General features: G+C 35.5%; 1 protein-coding gene across 1 annotated transcript in view; it reads left to right on the top strand.

Moving 5' to 3' along the window:
• Positions 1 to 1791: 1791 nt before the first annotated feature.
• Positions 1792 to 20533, top strand: part of LOC577329 — a 38358-nt gene continuing 19616 nt past the window's right edge. Inside the window, exons 1-13 of the mRNA XM_030976068.1 lie at positions 1792 to 1864; positions 4892 to 5534; positions 5962 to 6267; positions 6868 to 7027; positions 8275 to 8423; positions 8807 to 8948; positions 9289 to 9510; positions 10156 to 10500; positions 10942 to 11199; positions 11776 to 12033; positions 12558 to 12824; positions 13481 to 13804; positions 14503 to 14766. Coding sequence (XP_030831928.1) covers positions 5037 to 5534; positions 5962 to 6267; positions 6868 to 7027; positions 8275 to 8423; positions 8807 to 8948; positions 9289 to 9510; positions 10156 to 10500; positions 10942 to 11199; positions 11776 to 12033; positions 12558 to 12824; positions 13481 to 13804; positions 14503 to 14766 — 3193 coding nt within the window. The 5' untranslated portion in view covers positions 1792 to 1864; positions 4892 to 5036. The remainder of the gene's footprint in view (positions 1865 to 4891; positions 5535 to 5961; positions 6268 to 6867; positions 7028 to 8274; positions 8424 to 8806; positions 8949 to 9288; positions 9511 to 10155; positions 10501 to 10941; positions 11200 to 11775; positions 12034 to 12557; positions 12825 to 13480; positions 13805 to 14502; positions 14767 to 20533) is intronic.

Raw genomic sequence — 20533 nt, forward strand, 5'->3', positions numbered from 1 at the left:
TCTTTCAAGTAATTTTTAAAATTCAAATATACCGTTGACTAGCAGCTAAAAGCTGCAGCTATACCAAAAACTGAATGCCAATAATTTTTAAAAATATTGGGAAATGATACGAATTGAAAAAATATCCTGACTTATCAAGATTAACGTAAAGGAAAAATTTATAAGTGATATCATATAAAAATAAACAGAACATAATATGTAAAAAACTTGTAAAAAATGCCCAACTATGATGTCACAGCTTGCCATTTCTGTCCCTCTCTTCAGTACCTATTTGCGCTGTTCGCTGAGGGTGTGTGTGTGTGGGGGGGGGGGCGGGGGGGGGGGGGGCGTAGAGTTGTTATGATTGAAGTTGTCAATGTATTGCTTGTCAGTGCTTGAAACCAAGTACGGAAAGTAAAGTTCAATAACATTGATAATTTTCTGTGAGAAAATTCACAATCTCCCCCCTCGTTAGAATGTTTCAAAATCCAATTGTCAAGTCGTTTGTTTAAAGTTTGAAGTTTGAAGCTTATTATCCAAACAAAAAGTACACCCGCGACCAATCAAATGTGAGTGTTTAAATTGAAAGGATAAATGGGACCAGAAAATAGCATTAAATGCTAATCGTTTCTGGTACAACTAACACACAAAAGTAACACAACTATGCTCTATGCATGAGAATGTAATGAATAAATATTGATAACTATTGAATACATTAAACCTGGCAGGAATTGATTCCTTGAAATGCTAGAGCGCTGTAAAATCACAGCAGCTGGGCTATTAAGCCGGGGTAATCATTTTGTGCGCCTTGGAATAGAATTATCTAGATAGACGGCGCTATACTAAAATGCCTATTATTATTATTATCATTATTATTATTATTATTATCGTCATTATTATTACAAGCTACGAGATATTCTACATCTACGCTAAAATATGTTCTGTGATGAAATACAAATCTTTGGTATTTTATACTAAATAAAAAGATAAAGAAATGTATGTAACTTAATGTTTACAAAAAGGCAAGAACCTCGGTTCAAAGTTCAACACAATTATTCTATTAACATTTGTGATATTAGAGCATTCTCCAGTACATATTTAATGGGCATTTTATGTACAGATCTCATTTAAAACTTTTCTTATGCCGGATCCGCCCTCATGCCATGTATGATGCTCATAACTATGGCGCTCAAATGTTATCACCCCTTAGCAGAGCTGATTAGGCCCTACACATGTGCCATTATCTGGCCCCTTTTACCAACCAATAGTTTATCTTCTTGTATAATTATGTAAACACATTGTATGAAATGTCTTACTGTATTGCTGTTGGTAAATAAATCAAATCAAATATATTTAAAAAGGTAAATCCATCATAAAATTATAGCCCTATCTCGAGTAATTCATAATCCTGCAATGAGACTAGGAAAGTAGGCTAGGCTTGTGCCATGACTCCAGCTTTAACAGAGTTTACTGTTTTTACTGTTTTTGTAGGTTTAGTGATCACAGTTTATAAACATTAAAAATGTTGTATAATATTATTCAAATTCAATACCGGGTAACTTCATTTTTGCGGGGATTCACCTATCATGACATCATTCTATCCCTCTCGGGGACTTCCCGATCTTTTCCAAATATGTGAATTAAGTTTAAAATGAATACATATATTCCTTCTTAATACATGTTTTTAAATTATTATTCCAACTTAAATTGAGTGATTTTAATTTCATATGGGCAACGAATTAAAACGATAAATCCTTCTCATAATTTTAAGAACAAATGATTATTTATTTGTAGATTGGCAACATTCAATTTTTCGGGGATTTCCAAATGTCTACGTCATGTCTATTGATTTGTTCGGGTATTTTTAAGCAACCATCAGGCGATGGTGAGTACATTTGATATTTAAACATTGTAGAAGAAAGAGAAACATATAATGCAAAGGCATATATCAAATTTTCTACAAAATTGTGGAAATTACGACTTTAAATTCAATAAGCAAAAATTTCACATGAACAACACATCGAAATAAACAAATGGGACTGTACACAAAAAATGTTCAGAAAATCAATTATCTAGAGACTAGACAAGTACGAATCTGCATTCTGGTTGATAATAATATATCTCTAATTGATGGTTTAATAAAAGTATTATATCTCATGTTACTTTGTTTTTCATTGTATTCATCTAATTTCTTATTTGTGAGCCAGGCTGTAATGTAATTTAATTTTGTACAAACAGTCTTGCCTTTGCCTTGGCACTAGGCCCTAGGCTAGTAAGTTTCTACGTCTACGTCTATGCTGGTACTCGTCAAAAGCCTTTTCAGCAACTAAGCGAGGATATTGTGGTGTGGTGTCTCTCATAGTGGTCATGATTGATTAGTGCATAGTGCGTATATACAAGTTGTGCGAGTAAAAACAGTTCCTCCTATGATTTAGGCACTGCATGGCTAAGTTACTGCTAAGTAAGTGTTCATCTAGTGTAGACAGTATGAGTAGATCTATGAATAATATGATTGAAGGGGTGACCAAATTTGCAGATGATATTAGAAAATGTGATATTCGATCTTTAATTTCTCATATTCTACACAAATTTTTCTATTTCAATTATTACCAAATGGACGTTTTTTACTACAAATTGGTTCAACTAGAAAATTTATGGTCATAGGATTTCAGAGATATCGCGATCTAAAGAATCGTGTCGGATCGGTGTGCACTGCAAATCTGCAACTAAAAAAGTCATAATAACAGCGAGACCTTACTTCGCGCATGGTGGTTTTACAGCTGATTTATCAAAAAATGTGATCTAGTCTATCAAAAATAAAATAATGCAAGGCAATTATAACTATAAGATTTTTTTTTCAATTACACTTTTGAGGATATCTGCTTTAAAATATGAAGATTTCCAGACCTTTATCTGTAAGTTAATAATTTTTCGGAACGGACGCAAATTCAAATGGCTGCAAAATTTGCTGATCTTTTGTCAATATTTTCAAAATATCGCACACAATTCCAAAGAATTTTTCTCTGGGTAATTTTATGTTCCTCTTTCCATTGGTGATATAAGATTTTTGAAATCTTACAGATTTTTTGAGATAGCGAACTTAGGTCACGCGCAAACTATGGTCATACCGCAATACTGCTACTAGTAGTAGCCTACCCTTACTTAATTTGAAATGATGCCTTTTCAAACAGTGCAGACTGCAGTGTAGGCCTAGACTGTAGTCTGTTCGAAAAGCGTCAAGATAAATATTCTCCTTCCTTCACGAAAGAATGCTGTGGTTTAGAAAATCTTTTCAGGACTACAAACAGTATGAGAACAATATTCTGCATTTTTCCACTCTTCAACTTTGAGTTTTATCACGTCATAACCTTCTCAATCTCGAACATTCCTTCTTCCTCCTTCCTTTCCAGTTTCCTTCCTTGATTCCTTCCTCCTAAAACTACAAGTACAACCGTTACCACCAGTTTTAATTCCATTTGTGACAAGTATGTGGAGGTACATGTACCAGGCTCTGGTGGTTAATTTTTGTGTGATTTTCTCTGTCTACTGCTGGGATGATTTCTAAAAATTGTTTAAAATAAAAACAGAAATCATTAGCTTTACATCTAATTAAGGATTGAGAGTTAATATTTCAATCTTTACAACCAATGGCAAGTGGATATAATACATTTCCTATTATTTTGTTTGAGACTAGGCATTAATGATAGTGTTCTGGGGTCCTTTTCTTGATTGTCATAAGTCTAACTTCTCTAAATCAGCGTTAATAAGCTACTTGTCCGCTACGTATTTCACGAAGCCCTCCTTGTTTTAAACTTAATGTTTGGAATGTTAAAGTTTTGTCATTTTAATATGTTGTTGAAGCCTAAAACATTGGACAAAACTGTGTAGCATCGTGTTTTTACTAAGAATAATGTATGGGTGTATTTTTTAGTTCTATCAAATGAAAATATCCTAAATTTTTTTTTTTTTAATCCGATGGAATTGCTACTAAGGCTTTGTCTTGCCTTCTCTTTTTGCTAATAGTATCGATTTCTTGAGATGTCTAGCTAGTAAGCTCTTTGTGAAACGGTTTAGGAAGATCGGAGATATCTTCGTAGTTGGCGGATATTAAAGTTATGACTGTCTTGGCGTTGGTTTCAAGAAACAGGCTCTTGAATCCAATGTATTGTTAAAGATTATGTACATTTTTTCAATTGTAAGCAATTTTGTGCAGAAAAAAACTCCTAATTTAGCCATACATAAGACTGGAGCTATGTATTTCAAAATGAATTAGAATTACATTCATGTAGGTCTCATGCATACAGTTTGCAACAACTTCAATTGGGATCCCCTTAAAAAAAGGTTAGTATGAAGCCCTGCATATGTTAATATTCTCTTGCAAAATGAACAAGAATCAGTCAAAAATAATCAGAATTAAAGTACAGGGTTTTTTTAACTAAATTTTATTACAGAGATCACTTTAAAATCTAAAGTGTTTAGGAAAAAGTGTTGTGGAGCGTGATACTGAAGAAGTTGTATATTGTATGGTCTAGCTATTTACCAAGTTGAATGCACTCTCCTTGCGTATTGATTATTATAAGAACAGAAGCGTTAACTTCTTTTGCTAACTTGTCACAGTGGAACAATATCGGTCTTGCAAACCATCTAAAGAGTTATCAGAGGGTTTACAAAACTGATAGCTTACCAGGCCCCCAGCCATGAGACAGACTTGCAGGCCTTCTAACAAGTTTTCTTAGGGTTCACCAGACTGACATTGTCTGTCTTGTGGGCCATTGACCTCGTGAGCTGTTGGTCTACTGGGATATCCTAGTCACAGTTCTAGGCATTATCCAAGATCCTAACTCTGACTGAATATAGGTTTGATTATAATTTGCCCTGACATGTTTGAACAATTGCCTTTCTTTCTCTTTAGGCAGGAGTGGAAGTATAGAGGACTATTTCAAAGAACAAGTCAGAGAAGCGAGATCAGAATCCTGTTGCGTCCTTATTCCATCCTTATTCCAACCCATAAGCTGGCAGCACCATAGAAATTGTATGTGAGATGGTATTTTGGCATTATGGCTAGCTCTTCTATACAAGACAGGAAATGTGAATATTACATACTCAAACACAACATTGAGGTGCAGCATGAAACGTACCCTTTAAAAACAATTCTAAATAATAGTCAACCTGAATGTTTAAGATTTCTCAAAGGAACACTCCTTTGTTTGTCACCATCGTCACCATCAAAGCCAGCATACTCCGGGGGTTCCCAGAAAATTCCTGTCCGTTCATTGGATGATGAAAATCTAGAATTTGTCTGTCCCGTCGCTGACCTTTCTCCACTGCAGTCAGTTGAGAAGGATTTACTCATTGCTGTAACATCCAGGGTAGAGAGATATAAATTGTATGCATGTCGCAATGAAGTCCTGGCTTTTGGTTTGAGCTGCCATTTAAACGATTGGGTTCACGTCGAAGTGAAAATAGAGAGAAACTTGACAGATGTTGCTGGCGTTATCAAGTACAGAGGAGTGCTCCCTACTGAGCGAGGGATCCATTTTGGAGTTGAACTAGAGGTAAACTATTCCATCAAAACACATTTTTGGTTAAGTTTACATACCCTTGGAAGCATTTCGTTCACAGTGTCTACTCAGAATCAATGAATATACTAAACAAGTAACAATATTTTGTACTATTTAAAGCTTTTCATCCTTATCCTTGTATTCTAATCAAAGTAAATGGTTTTGACCACAAAATAACATCATGCAGAAGTTGTGTTAGTGCTATTTCAGAGTAAACAGTAAACACTTCATGTTATGAGAATTGTTTGCCAAAAATTTGCAAAAAAGGAAGATAATGAATCTGAAGAATTCATACAAGTACAGTAGAAAGAAGAATCTCTCTTGTGTTCGGGCACGTTGCTAAATGATCTTCCAAAGTCACATGTAAGAAAGCCATTAGTGAGCTTTGAACTTAATTTCTCTCCTTGTGTCTCTTTCTCAGGAATACAGAGGAGCAGGCACCACTGATGGAACATTCAGGAACCATATGTTTTTCGCCTGCCAGCAAGACTGTGGTGTGTTTGTCCCCATCACTAGAATCAAGAAACGTTACCGAAACTACAACATAACCAAGAGACATTACAGAAGGATATCGGATGTAGTAGAAGTTGACTCTGCTCTGGGTCTCGGTGACATCTATGTTCATCAGAGGGTTCAGGTGTTCACAGATGAAGGAGAGAAGGAGGGGCGTGTTTTGTACTGTGGATTACCCCCTGGTGCCAAGACAGAATTTGTGGGAATTGAATTTGTAAGAAGAAGAAGAAGAATGCACCACTTTACTTCCATCATTTTTGTTTTGTTGTTTTATTAGTTTGTTTGTTTGTTTGTTTGTTTTTTGTTGTTTTTGTTCTCTGCTTCTTTTCTTCCTTAAAAGAAAACTCTCAGAGCTGAGTCAGAGGTCATTTTGGAGACAAATTTGAAATGTAGTATTATTCTTCACAGGAAGGTTTAAGTGATGAGACTTTTAATTACCCAGTCAAAGAGCAGAGGTCAAAGTGCAAAGGTCGCTGATTTTTATTATGAAAAGAATTGTTAATGCCATTACCATTTAAGTCTTAGTCCATACAATTTTGATATCTTGGTACCTGAGTGAAGTATCATTAAGAAGTGACCTGATCACAAAATTATGTCTTTAGGTCAAAGGTCACAGACCAGAATTTATCAAGGCTATCGGGTTTCAATAAGGAAACTGATATGAGGGGGGAAAAAAAGAGGTGTAGTTTACAGAGATAATTAATCCTTCATATACAGATGGTTGCTACAGTGTATTTACCTGCTTCATTGCAATGCTGAAAATATGTTGTCAGAAATTTACATGTTTAAGCTTTTGTGGTTCTTCATTATCCAGGATCATCCTGTTAAACCGTCTGACAGGAATGATGGAACATATGAAGGCCGGAAACTCTTTCATCCTAGCAACCTTGAGCGGACAATCCTATGTCCCAAAGCATCTGTCTTGCCACTTGCAATTCCAGACCAGCCAGGGATTCTAGATCAGCATTTAATAGGTGGGGAATTTTATTTTTCACATAAAGATAAAGACCAGTTATGGTCATGCGATTGCATTGTGAAAGAAACGTTGTGGAATTGACTCAGGAAAGGTTGATCATCTAGCATATAAGTATTGGTGTGTACTGCAAGGTTCTAGCTCTAATCAACAAAATGATTTTTGGCCCAGTCTTGGTAAAGTTACAAGCACTGTACACAGAAAGATGTAAAAGGGACTACGCGACACGTGCACGACACGTCCGTGATATCTATCAGGTCCAAATAGATATAATAATTTACCAAATATATCAATTAGTAGGCGGTTTCCGGGCAAAATTTGTATCATTACGTATTAGTCAAAACATATTCTTTCACATGATCGATAATAAGAGCTTCCATTTCATTTTTTGAGAGGGGGCGTTTCCAAAACTGGTCTTTACCTTTAATAAACTTGCGGCCCATTGCTTTACATAATCTTATTTGTGTACCAGCACAAATTTCTGTTAAAGGTATTACAAAGTTTTGGGAAATTTTGAAAAATGGGTGGAGAGTGATTCTTTACAATTTTGATATATTTGGATGCCCCTGTGGATGTATTAAAAGCACTATAAATTTTAGCCCCTAAAACACTTCTGCTTTCGAGAAACATTGAATATAAAGATTTACCGGTGCTCCCGGTAAATTTTGATGAATTTTAAATAGCTCCTACGGCCATACGATGGTAACTGCGACCATGAAAATCTCAGAATATGTAGTTGTGGTATATAATTTCCGAACGGGAATAGCTAATCGGTCGATTTTAGTCAAGAAACATTGTTTTACAGCTTAATTAATATTTTGACCTAATTGAGAGGGAGCTATACAACATAAAGTGTTTATTATTTACAATTTCATAACTTTAGAGTCGATTTCGACCGCGACAACGATCAGTGAATATTGTATGATCGCAGTTGCTTCCAATATGTTTATTTGAACCAAATTCATGACCCCATACCAAAACTTTGTATTACCTTTAACTTTAAAATTTTCACATGACTAGTAATTAAAATTAGATTATCTCTCTTTATAGAATAGACTACATGTACTTTATATAAATGTTGTACATTTTCAGATGAGGAAGGAAATTCAGTGTTTTTATTAACACATTCTCTACTTGTTTGAGCTTGTCAGAAATAGATGCTATTTTTGAAGGTGACAGAACATTGTCTCTGGTAACTGATTGAGTTACTTCATTCATATCTATGTTATAATTATTTTCACTCCTAAGAACCGATGGTGACCTCAGAGGACCCTTTCAATTTCACTGTTGGGAGTCAAGTCTTTATTGACACAGAACATGACGGAATCAAATATGGTCATGTGATATGGCATGGGAAACCAGATCTTTACACAGAGGAGCATGTTGGTATAGAATTGGTGAGGACAGACCTTTTATGTTATTCTATTTCCAGTAAGATTTATTATTGCCATTGAAGAATAGCAAAACTAAAGTCTAACTTTTATTTGAATGGCTAAATTAAATAAAGATTTTAAAACCGCATTAAGTGTTAAGTAAACCGGAAGAAAATTTAGAAAAATCCATGAAATAAATATTTGTTTTGTGTCTGTAAATATGAAGTAAAGATTTGTAAATATGAATTATGGTAAATAAGTCTTTTGCTCCTAAAATGAGTAAAAGTCAATTTTAAGTCCATTTTTACATTTTAAAAATTAAAAAATTAGTACTTTGTATCTTTGTTTGAGCAATTTTTTAAAATAAAATAAAAGAATGGTATTTTTTGTCGTGTATTTTTTGCTAGGAATATCCATGTTCCAGGCAAATTGACTGCAATGATGGTTTTTACAAGGGTGAAAGACTCTTTTTTCCAAACAAAGTTGAGAGAACTGTCTTGGTTCCAGCCAACAGCTGTCAGAGTACCTGTCAAAGAAGTCTGTCATCAGGTAAGGTACAATACAGTTAAACCTGTCTAGAAAGGCCACCCAAGGGAAATGTAAAAAGTGGCCACTGTAGACAGGTGGCCTTTCTAGACAGGTACTACAACACTCATGTCTATCCCTTGAGGGAGACCAACTGCATGACCACTGTAGACAAGTGGCCTTTATCGATTTCCCATGGCAAAAACCTACTCGTCGGTCCGCAAACATTTCATGCACATAAAAGTTTCTGGTTTTAGATTAAATATCATGTTAAAATATTCCTTGCAAATTTGAAAGTATCAGTGTCCACTAGTGCACTATAAATGCTACTGGTATTGTTCTATGAAATTTGAACTTCATGCAGAAACTGTCCGGGATTCCCTAGGTGCAGAAGATACTGCCTTAGCCGCTCCCATGGGTGACTTTGGCAAGATACAAGACCCCATCTCACGCCGAAGACATCGCAGTGAGTCGTCTTCGGAGGATGTAGGTGCAGACTTTGAACGTCTCGTGTGGACCGATGTTAGTGATGCCATCGAGTCGACTTCACCGGGAAAAACACACTCCGCACCTGTCAATGACAAATGTAATGAAAGAAAATCCCTTAATATTTAAAATAAATTCCATTGTGGATGTATATACTTTTATGTATATATATTATCCATATCATTCTTTAAAAGTACTAGTATTGTATTACAGAATTGAGAAGTTTTAGATGCAATAGCAAACACCAGGTTGCATTATTTTGATGAAAATACATTTCCAAATGTTATTGTGATTACATTATTTTTACCAGAATGCCAAGAAAGTACATGCGGTTTATACAGCAAAGCAAACAAGGGATTATGGCTTTCAATCCTATCTGAGGGATTTGCTAATTGAGGATTGTTGTCCTAGCAGAAGGGAAACACATTGTATTGTCATCAATTCATACATTTGTATGATGGAATCTACTATTGTAATAAAACGTTAATTGTTCTTCAAACATCTGAAAATTTAAAAGATCAGAGGTAGTGTCACTATGAATTCAGCTAGTAGTCCAAGAATATAGAGATGAACCAGCTGAATATTACATTGATGTGGTCATTGTGAAATAACATTAACATAAAATGATTTATAAGCCACATGAAATCAAGTACTTGTGCAAGAGATGAAATCATTTTAAAGCAATTGTATATTACCTTCTAGTTCATTGATCCAGAACTGTCGTTAAATTTTCTTGATAATACAGATCAAGTGCATGGTAGAGCTATTGACCCCAGAGAGGTACGAGTAAAGGCACATGTGAAATCTTCATCCACTGGGTACGTGCCCACCCATGCTAAGTATGGACAGACATCATATATCGGGGCCGCAAACAGAGGGACAACTCGTCCCAAAGACAATACCTCCAAAACGCATGCTTTGGCAACGGGCAAGCATGAAACTAAAAGTTGGACCACTAAAAAGTTTCCCAAATCTCACACGGAGATTCGCTCAAGGAAGAAAGAAACAGAAGACAGGCCTTCTGCAGACATTGCAAACACTAAAGGTCACAGAACGATAGGACAGGATCACGGCAGGGTTGTCAGTAAATGTGAGTTGGATGTTAACAGATTTATGTGTTTTATTTGTACTCATATTTAGATCTTAGCATATCAATATACATTTTATATGATTAGATCTTTTCCCAATACTTCAGTGCTGTTCATTTTGTGAGAGATATGAATGTGGTTTGTATCAGTTAGATTTCTTTCCACATGTTATGAAATGTGACATATTTTTCTTTCTCTTTCCATACAGTCATAAATGCATATAAAAAATGTGCACTGTATATTAATCAGTGTTAAGTTTATATTTGATTAACAAGTGATAATAATTTCACTGGCCTGTTTCTCTCATTTTTCTGCTTCTATTAAAACCAACTTGATATCAGGGTGGACTTCCCCTTTAAACAAAATCCTTGTCAAGAAAAGAATAAAATCAAATTGACTGATCAAATCCATTCCCATTTAAAATAAAAAATCATACCATGCAGTCACTCTCTTGGATGATGTCCTGAACAATGTGGCGATACGTCTCTGTGGAAACTGGAAGACTTTGGCCGAGAACTTGGGTATCATGAACAAGGAAATTACCCAGATTGTAGACCTTAACATGTCGTCCAAGGACTGTGCTATGGACATGCTGCGTAGATGGCGTGAACAGATGTCAAGCTCTAGGGATAAACTGGGACCGCTGATCAAGGCATGCCACAAAAGTGAATTTCATTCTTTGGCAAATGAACTAGAACAAGGTGAGTTGAAGGATTATGGAAGACTTAAATTGAAGGGGAGAAAGAATGTTTGAGATAGAGAGATAGAAAGAGAGAGAGAGAGAGAGAGAGAGGTAGAGCAAGAGAGAGGGAGCAAGAGAGATTCAAGAAAACAGATGAGAGGGTGAGATAATGAAAATAAAATGAAAAGAAGTGTGAAAAAGAGAAGGAATATAATAACAATAATGATAACATTGGTAGCTTATTCCTAAATACCTCACTGTTCTTGGCTGCATGCTTATGACATGATTTACACCTACACACAAGTGTGCACTGTCTCCACTCTTTGGAGAGCTTTGGTGTTATTTTCTTGGTGATCTTATTGTCGATATTTCACTCATTTTGTGATATACATCATTTATAATTTACACATTTAGGCATAAATAGTCAATTTTTACTGAATTGCCTTAAAACCCAATCAAACAACAACATTCCTTAGTCTGAAGAACATGAAAGAACATTTGTTGTTACCTGTAGATAGTATCATAGTAATTAGTAGGCTGTTAAATGTAGAAACAATAATGACATGAAGACCGAGTGTGTAACCTTATCTTACAGGACTTGATGAGCAAAGACTGCATCATATCGCAGGTCAGGTCCACGAGACTGTCTGGAATGTACTTGGAGAAAACCTCGGTCTGGAGCGGGACCATCTATCCCGGCTCCAGATGGAGGACCCCCATCCAAGCCAGAGGGTCTATATCATGCTCCTAGACTGGAGACTTATGCTGACCTTTGATTCCGACAAGCCTCTCCTGCTAGCCAAAGCGCTTGGTACCATAGGCATGGAAGCATTAGCATTGGAAGTTTGTAGGGGTGTGTTGAAATCCAATATTATAATTATAAAATAGTAGTGGTCCTAATTTAGTCCCTTGTCGCACGTCTTGTACAGTGCCTCAATCAGTAGTGTCTCTGTTAATTTCACCCTTTTGTTGTCTTTGACAGAGGAAGACCTAATAGCTACCTTTTTTACATTTTTTTTGTAGAATCATGGACTTTGTGGTGTTATTTGGAAATTTCAAAGCTATTATTACACCTTTACAAACCATTGTCATTTTGATACTCTTTAACTGTGCCAATACAAGTGATATATTATAAGAATTGACTTAAATTTCAGATTCAATATATGTGGAAAGGCATGCCTGAAGGATATTGGGAATTCCTTTCCAATATATTTGGCTATGAGTAGACAATTCCTTGTAGCATTTCTAGTATAAGTATATGGCAGAGAGAAGAAAATATTGAATACAGAGAACTAATTAGTGTATAAATGTTTGAAAGTGCATAACAAAAATTCTACATTCAATGAATTTTGGTTATCGATCATTTCAAAATTGCAGGTCTAACGGGCAAACTACTAGAAGACCTAGCTGGAAGTGTGAAAGATTTCTGGAAGCGTCTTGGCAAGGAGCTCCACTTGACTACCAGGGAGCTGCAGGATCTGCAGGATCTGCAGGATCTGCGCAATGGAGATGACATCTTTACAGCATATCAAGTCCTCTTAAGGTGGAAGAGGCGTCAGGAACCAGAGGGAGACCTCCTGGGTGCATTGTCTGCTGCCCTCAAGAAATGTGGAAGGGACAGCCTGGCTGACAAGGTTGTTAAAGGTGAGTGGTGCCGTCCGTCCATCTGTCTCTCCTGCTGTCTTGTTATTGTGATATCTCATACAACTATTTTAACATGTTTCACATCCTTGATACCATCATTGGTCAAAGGTCACACAAAATCAGTTTACATGAAAGTCATGGAACCCCAACGTCATATCTCAAGATAACATATTAGCTAATTTACTTCACAAATGTTGCTATTAGGATTATTGAATGGTTCGTTTTGTACTCATTTGGTTAAAGACTACAGAGGTAAAGATATGTGAAAATTGTATGGCAATGCCTCTCTCTCAGCACAATATTTTCAACAACCATTTGAGGCATGAACTTTGTTCATGGCACCAGAGTGCATCACCCTGTAGGAGAATAAAATTTGAGACAATTAGGTCTTAGTTGAAAGGTAACAAATGCCAATTTGCCAATACATAGCTATATGTTTTTATATCTATTTCGTAACAACAATTAACGTCAGTATCATATTTTATTCTCTGTTTGAGCTCATATTAAATCATGGTTGCATATATGTAGGCAGGGACAAAATGTAATGTATTGTTTAGTGAGAAAAAACAAAGGCATGTAAGAAACAGGGTCTCACACAGCTAACATTTCTTGTATGTTTTGAATATTGAATGAACACCTATTCACCCTCCCTACAGGTATGGATGACACTCTCCTAGAAGTGATAGCCAACATGGTGGAAGAAAAGCAGCACAGCATAGCCAACGCTCTGGGTATCCCCTTGCAGGAGCAGTTTGGCCATAACGACAGCCGCCACAGCTCCAAGCCCAACACCCTTAGGTTACTCCAGTGGTGGCGCGCTAACAGGGTTATGAATGAAGAGGAAGGGCAGAGGAAACTCTTTGATGTTCTCATGAAGTATGAGTACAATGATGCCGCCGACATGGTGCTACCGGTGTCCTTGAGGCCAGAGGGTCTGCCAGAAAGGAATCCTAGGTTGCCTAGGGTACCCCCTCCAAGAGGTATGTTACTAATCTGAAAAACTACACAAATGGGAGATATATCATTAGATTGATAGATGGTTGGATCAATGGATTGAAGAAGTGAAGGAAGAAGAACAATTTGCAAAAAAAAACACACAAAGTAGGTAATTATGCTGTCATCCATCAGTAGATTTTGTGATCTGCAATTGTCATCAGGTTTGAATTTTAAATGATGCAACAAATGACTAAATTCAATATCATATCTTATTTTTGTAATGAATTTTGTACTGAACTCTGCACCTTTGAAAGATTTCAAACAGATATATGGCACCATATCTAAATGCTGTATAACATCATCGTCATCATTATAATTAACTCTTGAGAGCATCTAGTCCAAGAGAATGATATCCTTTTTATGCCTCTCCAACTAATTATGTAGCCGTACGTATGTCCGTCTGTACGTCCCGTTCTCGTGATCGCGTTATCTCAAGAACCGATTGATGGATTCCTGCCAAACTTGGGTCATGTATGTATCTTGTAGAGCCAATGAACTGATAAGATTTTGGTGTCACAAGGTCAAAGGTCACAGGGCGCATGTGTGCAAAAATAACTTGTGATCACATTATCATTAGAACCGATGGACGGATTATCATCAAACTCAGGACATTGCACGGTCAAAGATCCATCTAGTTAATGATCATTAAATTCTCTTCTTTTTTCCCCTATTTTAAAAACAGATCTTGACAATGCCTCTGTCCTTGGAACTATTGCAAAAATGCAGTGTTCAGCGGTAGAACTTGCAGATAGACTGGAAGTACCAGATAGTGATTATCTCAAAATCCAGAAACAATGGCATGATGTCAACAAACAGAAGTTCCTTTTCTTGAGGAATTGGATCAACAGAAATGAATTGATGTATGTTGGAAATAATCTTGGGTGGCAACTGTGTAAAATATTGCTGAAAATGGAAATGGATCAACTTGCGGATTTCCTTGTTAATGGTGAGTCTTTTTTTTTCTTCATTTCTTTTCCCTTTCCCGGAGGATATTTCTGTTTCTAATCATATAATAATGATGAATGTTTGTAATTAAGTGCTTTACCAGTTACAACGTAACTGACCAGAGTGCTTTCAATATACAATGTGCTTTTATGTCACTTAAAGTGGAAATTCAAAGAAAATCACAAATATGTCAACTAATGTATCACTAGAAACTGGTAAGCTAACAGATGGCCATCGTACATGTTTTAGGTCAACTACATATCAGGTGATTTTTAACAATACAAATACAACCACCTCCATAGCAGCTGGGATATACGAGAGAATCACCAGAAAAATAACGATGTTTTAATGAAGTCACATAATGGACCAATACTGCCCAAGCAGACGACATCCCATTAAGAATGAACATAATTGCTAAGCTATTATTTCTCAAATTATAATGAGTTTAGTGTATATAAATGTGATGGCATTTCAAACCATTCAAAAGGGGATATGAAACCGATTCTGATAACTAAAATCTCTTGTTTCTAAATACACAGGATAGGGGTCAATTAGCAATCAAAGAAACCAGACTTTCAAATTGAAAAAAACCTGGAATGACATTAAGGATGGCATTTGTTCCCTCTTGAAACGCTGAACATACCGCGGTGTGTGCAGCTGAATATACAATGGCGTCTTATTTTGTTTACAAGCGACAGATTCCTTTATTTTTGTATCGCTGCATTTGTCATCAAAATAAAAACATATGCGGGTTTAGAGTGAGGCAGTAGATTATACATTTAGCCTGACCGTAGTGCAGTAAGAGAAAGAACTCAAGAGAAGATGAAAAAACAGGCACTGAAAATGTGTGAGATGTCATGGGACATCGTCTGCTTGTGCAAATTATGTCCATCCTGTGATCTCACACATCTCAGCAGCGTTCGGAGGGCTCTTCAGGTGCTATGCCGGGCTGTATTTAAGCGTTTTGTAATTAATAATAATCATAACTTCGAATGTTTCCAAGCATTGAATTTTGATAACCTTGTCGAATTAAAGTTTCAAATTTGCAATACCCGGTAATGAAAATAAAGTTAGTTTTTAAAATCAATGAATATCTACTTTAAGTATTAATATCCGAATAAATTTTACACATTTGTCTAAATGATATCTTTTAGTATCTTTTGATTAGTCTCAACTTATTTGATTTCTTGACTTATGATTGTTAAAAATGAGCTCTGAGCCTCCAACAAAGTGTTTTATATTTACTGGTACTGTGATATTTGTGTGCAACAGTGTAAAATTGAATTTCACAGCTTCGATCATATCTTATTTATTTTGTTCCGTCTATGATTCACAAAAGTTGACTTAAAGTTAAAGAGAAAGTGATGTTTTCTGCTTTAATGAAAAGTCCCTCTGCATGGCATGTGTGTTGATGTGTGCAATGAGGACCATAAGAGTAATGATTCTTCATGTTTCCAATTCTGTGGCATGTAAGTGCTTGTACTTGAAATGATCTGTCGTGAATGGTCGGTGTGACTAATAATTTCCCCAACTATCATGTCTCATTTGTCAAAGTGTCTCTCTTCAAATAAAATCCCCACACGTAGTATGATAATGACTGTTTATGACGAACAGCATTGAACAGAGACTTGCTAAAGCTTTTTTATCTTGTGCTCTTCAGATTTTACCGCAAAAATGAACAGAAAGCCTAAATCAATTATAAATGCATAATAAACTTGATAAAGGAACAAAGTGATTGAAAAAATCACTTGTATGGTTCAGGCCTTAAATTTTAATATTTTTAGGGCAAGGCCACTTTTCTGTAGGGCACATTCCTATATTACAGCACAAATATGAAGAATTGGAAAGGGCACAAAAAATCTCCAAGGCCAATGAGAGGGGCATTGAGGCCACTCAAAGGGGCATCCGCGGCCATGGCCTTGGTGGCCTTGGATTAATTTAAGCCCTGATGGTTGTCTATATTAAGAGAAATAGGTTCTGAATAGTACTTTAAAAAGAACTTTAAATATCTACTAAAAGGCGATTCCAGTACCCTATTGTATTGCCTACATGTACATATGCCATTGAAATGTTTGCACATTTCAAAAGGTGATGCCCACGGCTATCGAAATTGCTTTAGGTTGATTTTTAAGTCTTTGCAATTGTGTTCTTTATGTTTCTAAAAGTAATGTAAAATAGACACAGATTTGATGATTATGTACAGTGATAACTACTTTTTATAGCAACTACATAAAAAAAAACCTGTAAAAAGACCACTTTTCAATAAAGACCACAGATTTTGTTCCCCTTGAAAAATATGTCCTATTGAAACTTGTATTGAAGCAAAAAATCTTGCCTGCAAAGACCACTTTACTGGTCTCCCTTAAGCAGCCTTTCATCATATAATGGTGCATATTTACATTTAGCTAGTATTATAAGACAAATTGATAATCAAACTGATACGTCTGCTCTTACACATTAATCATTGATACTGATAGGTAGATATATCCTAAAATTGATATTAAAGTTTTAAAAAATTCTGGCATTGTGCAAACTTGTGCTCTGCCCCTATATATAGATGTTTGTTAATGTCCACATTTTATAGTAATACAAACATTGAGCATTGGGTGGTATTCTCATAAGTCCAGACTAAACAAGAATTTTAGTTCACACTTCTATGGAATGCTAGGTGTCATCTTCCTCCTTCAATCATGACAAAGATAATCTACCAAGGACTTTATTGAAATTTAGTCTATAATCATATTATCTTTTTCTTCCCATTTCATTGCAAATTAAATTTGTGGACACTTTTCATTGCAGGATTAAAATAATCTGTACAAGGTAAATGAGTTGGCAACAGGCACTCCATAAAAGTGTGGACTAAGTTAAGACAGGCTTAACTTAGTATGCGCTATCGGAATACCACCCATTGTCATAAATTTGCAAAGTTGTGATTTTTAGGGTTTCTTCTTCAATGTCAGTGTTTACAAAACTTCACTCTTGATATGGTAATGAAGTGATAATAGTAACTGCTTGATTTGTCTTAAAATAAAAAGAACCTAATTATTTAAGTATATTTGTAATGTGAATTTCAAGGAATATAAGGATTTCATCATCTATAGTACATCAATTGCAACAACTTAATCAAATTATATATTGTGGGCCCTGTTATTATGACATTAATGTATACCGATATGTATTTTTTAATTCATGCTTATTTACAATATTTTTATTTTGGGGGGCGGGGGGGGGGGGGGGGGGGGGGGGGGCAATGAAAATAAATAAAATTTGATCTAGTTAAACATACTACATGCAGTATTAATTATGTTTATAAACAATATTTTATAATATTAATTTCTAAGCTATGATTAAAATTGCACATTGTCAGGTATTTTGGGACTATTACCCAATACTAAGAAATAACCTATAATAAATATGGAATTTGAATTCATACTTACCATATAACATATATGTTTAAATGATAAAGATATTTATTTTTATAGAGGGATTTTTTTTTCAAGTGAGAGGGGGTAAAGGGATTTTCCAACATATCAAGTGTATCATAAGGTTTATCATACTGCTGAAAACTATACCGGATACAATACATGTTTGCAGTATGTTTCTTTTTATGATTATTTTTTTTATTTTTTTGTTATGGTTCAGAAATGTCAAATATTTCAACTCATATATGCACAAACAAATTTGCCTTCCACCTCCACTCTGTTCTAGATTCCATTGAACTTTAAAATACATTTTATAAATACATTTTATGATTTATCTTTAAATTTTATTTATTTTATTTATTCTTATTCTTTGTTTCTTTTCATACTACATGCTACATGAATGAGAAAAAAATACAAGCATGCCAATGACAATATCCTCTTAGATGCTGTAATTACAATGCTAAAGAGGAACCAAAATAAACAACACATGAGGAAGGAACACAAGTCATGAACTATGCAGCACATATTGAGACTATTAAAGATAATTCCCTGCCCTCCATACAAATAGAACATTGTGAATCACCCACATTTGTTCTTCCAGCAATTTCTAGTAACACCCATGTCCACATCACATCATGATAGCATGTTGCAAAGGATCACATGGGAATTACCTATGATGACATCATCACCCATACTTAGAACTGGCTTCCCCTGCTACCTAGGAATAGTCTTAAAACTCAGACCCAGAGTATACTTTCAAACCTTTGTATTAAAACCAAGCACATATTTTTGGCACAGTTGGCTGGTGTATCCATGTGCTCTTAAATTTATTTTTTTATTTGTACCTGAGTTATAGCCAATTGACAGAAGAAAATGTACATGTACATCTCCTTTCCCCTCCTGGAATTAGTTAATCATGTGGTTGCATATTGTAAGCATACTTGGTACTGATATACAGACAGTGTTGTATATACTGTAGGAATCTTAGGATGTGAGAAATGTAGGGAAAGTTTGATCTGTTCGCTCAAGTTAGGGCATATGATGTGTGATAGACCTCATATAACACGTTTGTTAACTCCTCTATTCAAATCTTGTAAAAGAAAAACAAAATGATTCATGTAGTCAAAATATGTCAAGGAGTTTGTATTTGCAGACTACCACTCCCAATGTTTGGATATGAATATGCATGACCCTCCAGTATAGTAGGTATGTGTCAACATTTGTCAACAGCTGATATCTCAGATTCTTGTTTGTACTGGTTGGAGCATGATGGTATGAAACCAATTCTCTAATTATCAGGAGACTCTGACAAGATCTGGCTTTTGGAAAGGATAACTATAAAAAGCATCTGCTACATGATATCGAACTAGTTTTGCCTTTGAGATTGAATGGAGAACTCTTCTTTGCGAAACATTGGATTTTCCAAGGATTTCTTATAAACTCAGAACTTCTTGGAGGACTTTGGCCTGTGGAACATACTTTTTTCTCAGCGTCTTGGAGTTTCTAAAGATTTCCACCAAACTCAGACATAATTGGAGAACATTTACCTGTGGATTTAAAAAAAGGGGAATCTCTTGGAGTTTCTATGGATTTTAATTGAATTCATAACTGCTAGGAAAACTCTTGATTGTATAATCTCTTGTATATCTCTTGGAGTTTCTATAAGGATTTCAGTTGCACTGAGAACTTCTAGATGAACGGAGCATTTATTTAATATAGTGGAGTTTCTAACAATTTCTGTTGTACTCATCTACGAAAGCAGCATTATGTATGAGGGTCTACCATATAATTGTTCATTTTTATTGCCTATACCTCCCCATCTACTTCAGCTGCCAAGTTCAACGATTTCAGGTTTGTCATTGTACTTTTTGCCTTGATCAGTTTATGTAGCGTAGAAAGCAAGATAGAGAGAGAGAGAGAGAGAGAGAGGGGGGGGGGGGAGATACAGACAGAGATAGAGACAGACAGATGGAGAGAAAGAAGAGACATAGAGACAGAAATAGATAGACAAACAGACAGACTGAGGAAGAGACAGAGAGAAATCTAGATTTTATCCTACGATCCATTTTCTCTTAGAGGGAAGAGTTTGTGCTGACTAAATGTAAAACTGGGGGAGCATCATTGTCAAAGGGTATTTTAACCTAGTATTAACATTTATATTTAAGATGTATTGATGGGAATTCCCTTGTAAACATGTTTCCATTCATGTAGGTCTTATGCCCAAGTGCACATAGGTTTCAGTTCTGTTCTGAACCAGCTGCACAACTATGTAACATATATAAGGATTGCATACTTGTTTCATAAAGTATGCTTTGTATAGAGATCATGTAGGTCTCACTATGATTT

Source organism: Strongylocentrotus purpuratus, unplaced genomic scaffold (assembly GCF_000002235.5).
Source record: "Strongylocentrotus purpuratus isolate Spur 01 unplaced genomic scaffold, Spur_5.0 spur5_scaffold_8, whole genome shotgun sequence".
Lineage (NCBI taxonomy): Eukaryota > Metazoa > Echinodermata > Echinoidea > Camarodonta > Strongylocentrotidae > Strongylocentrotus > Strongylocentrotus purpuratus.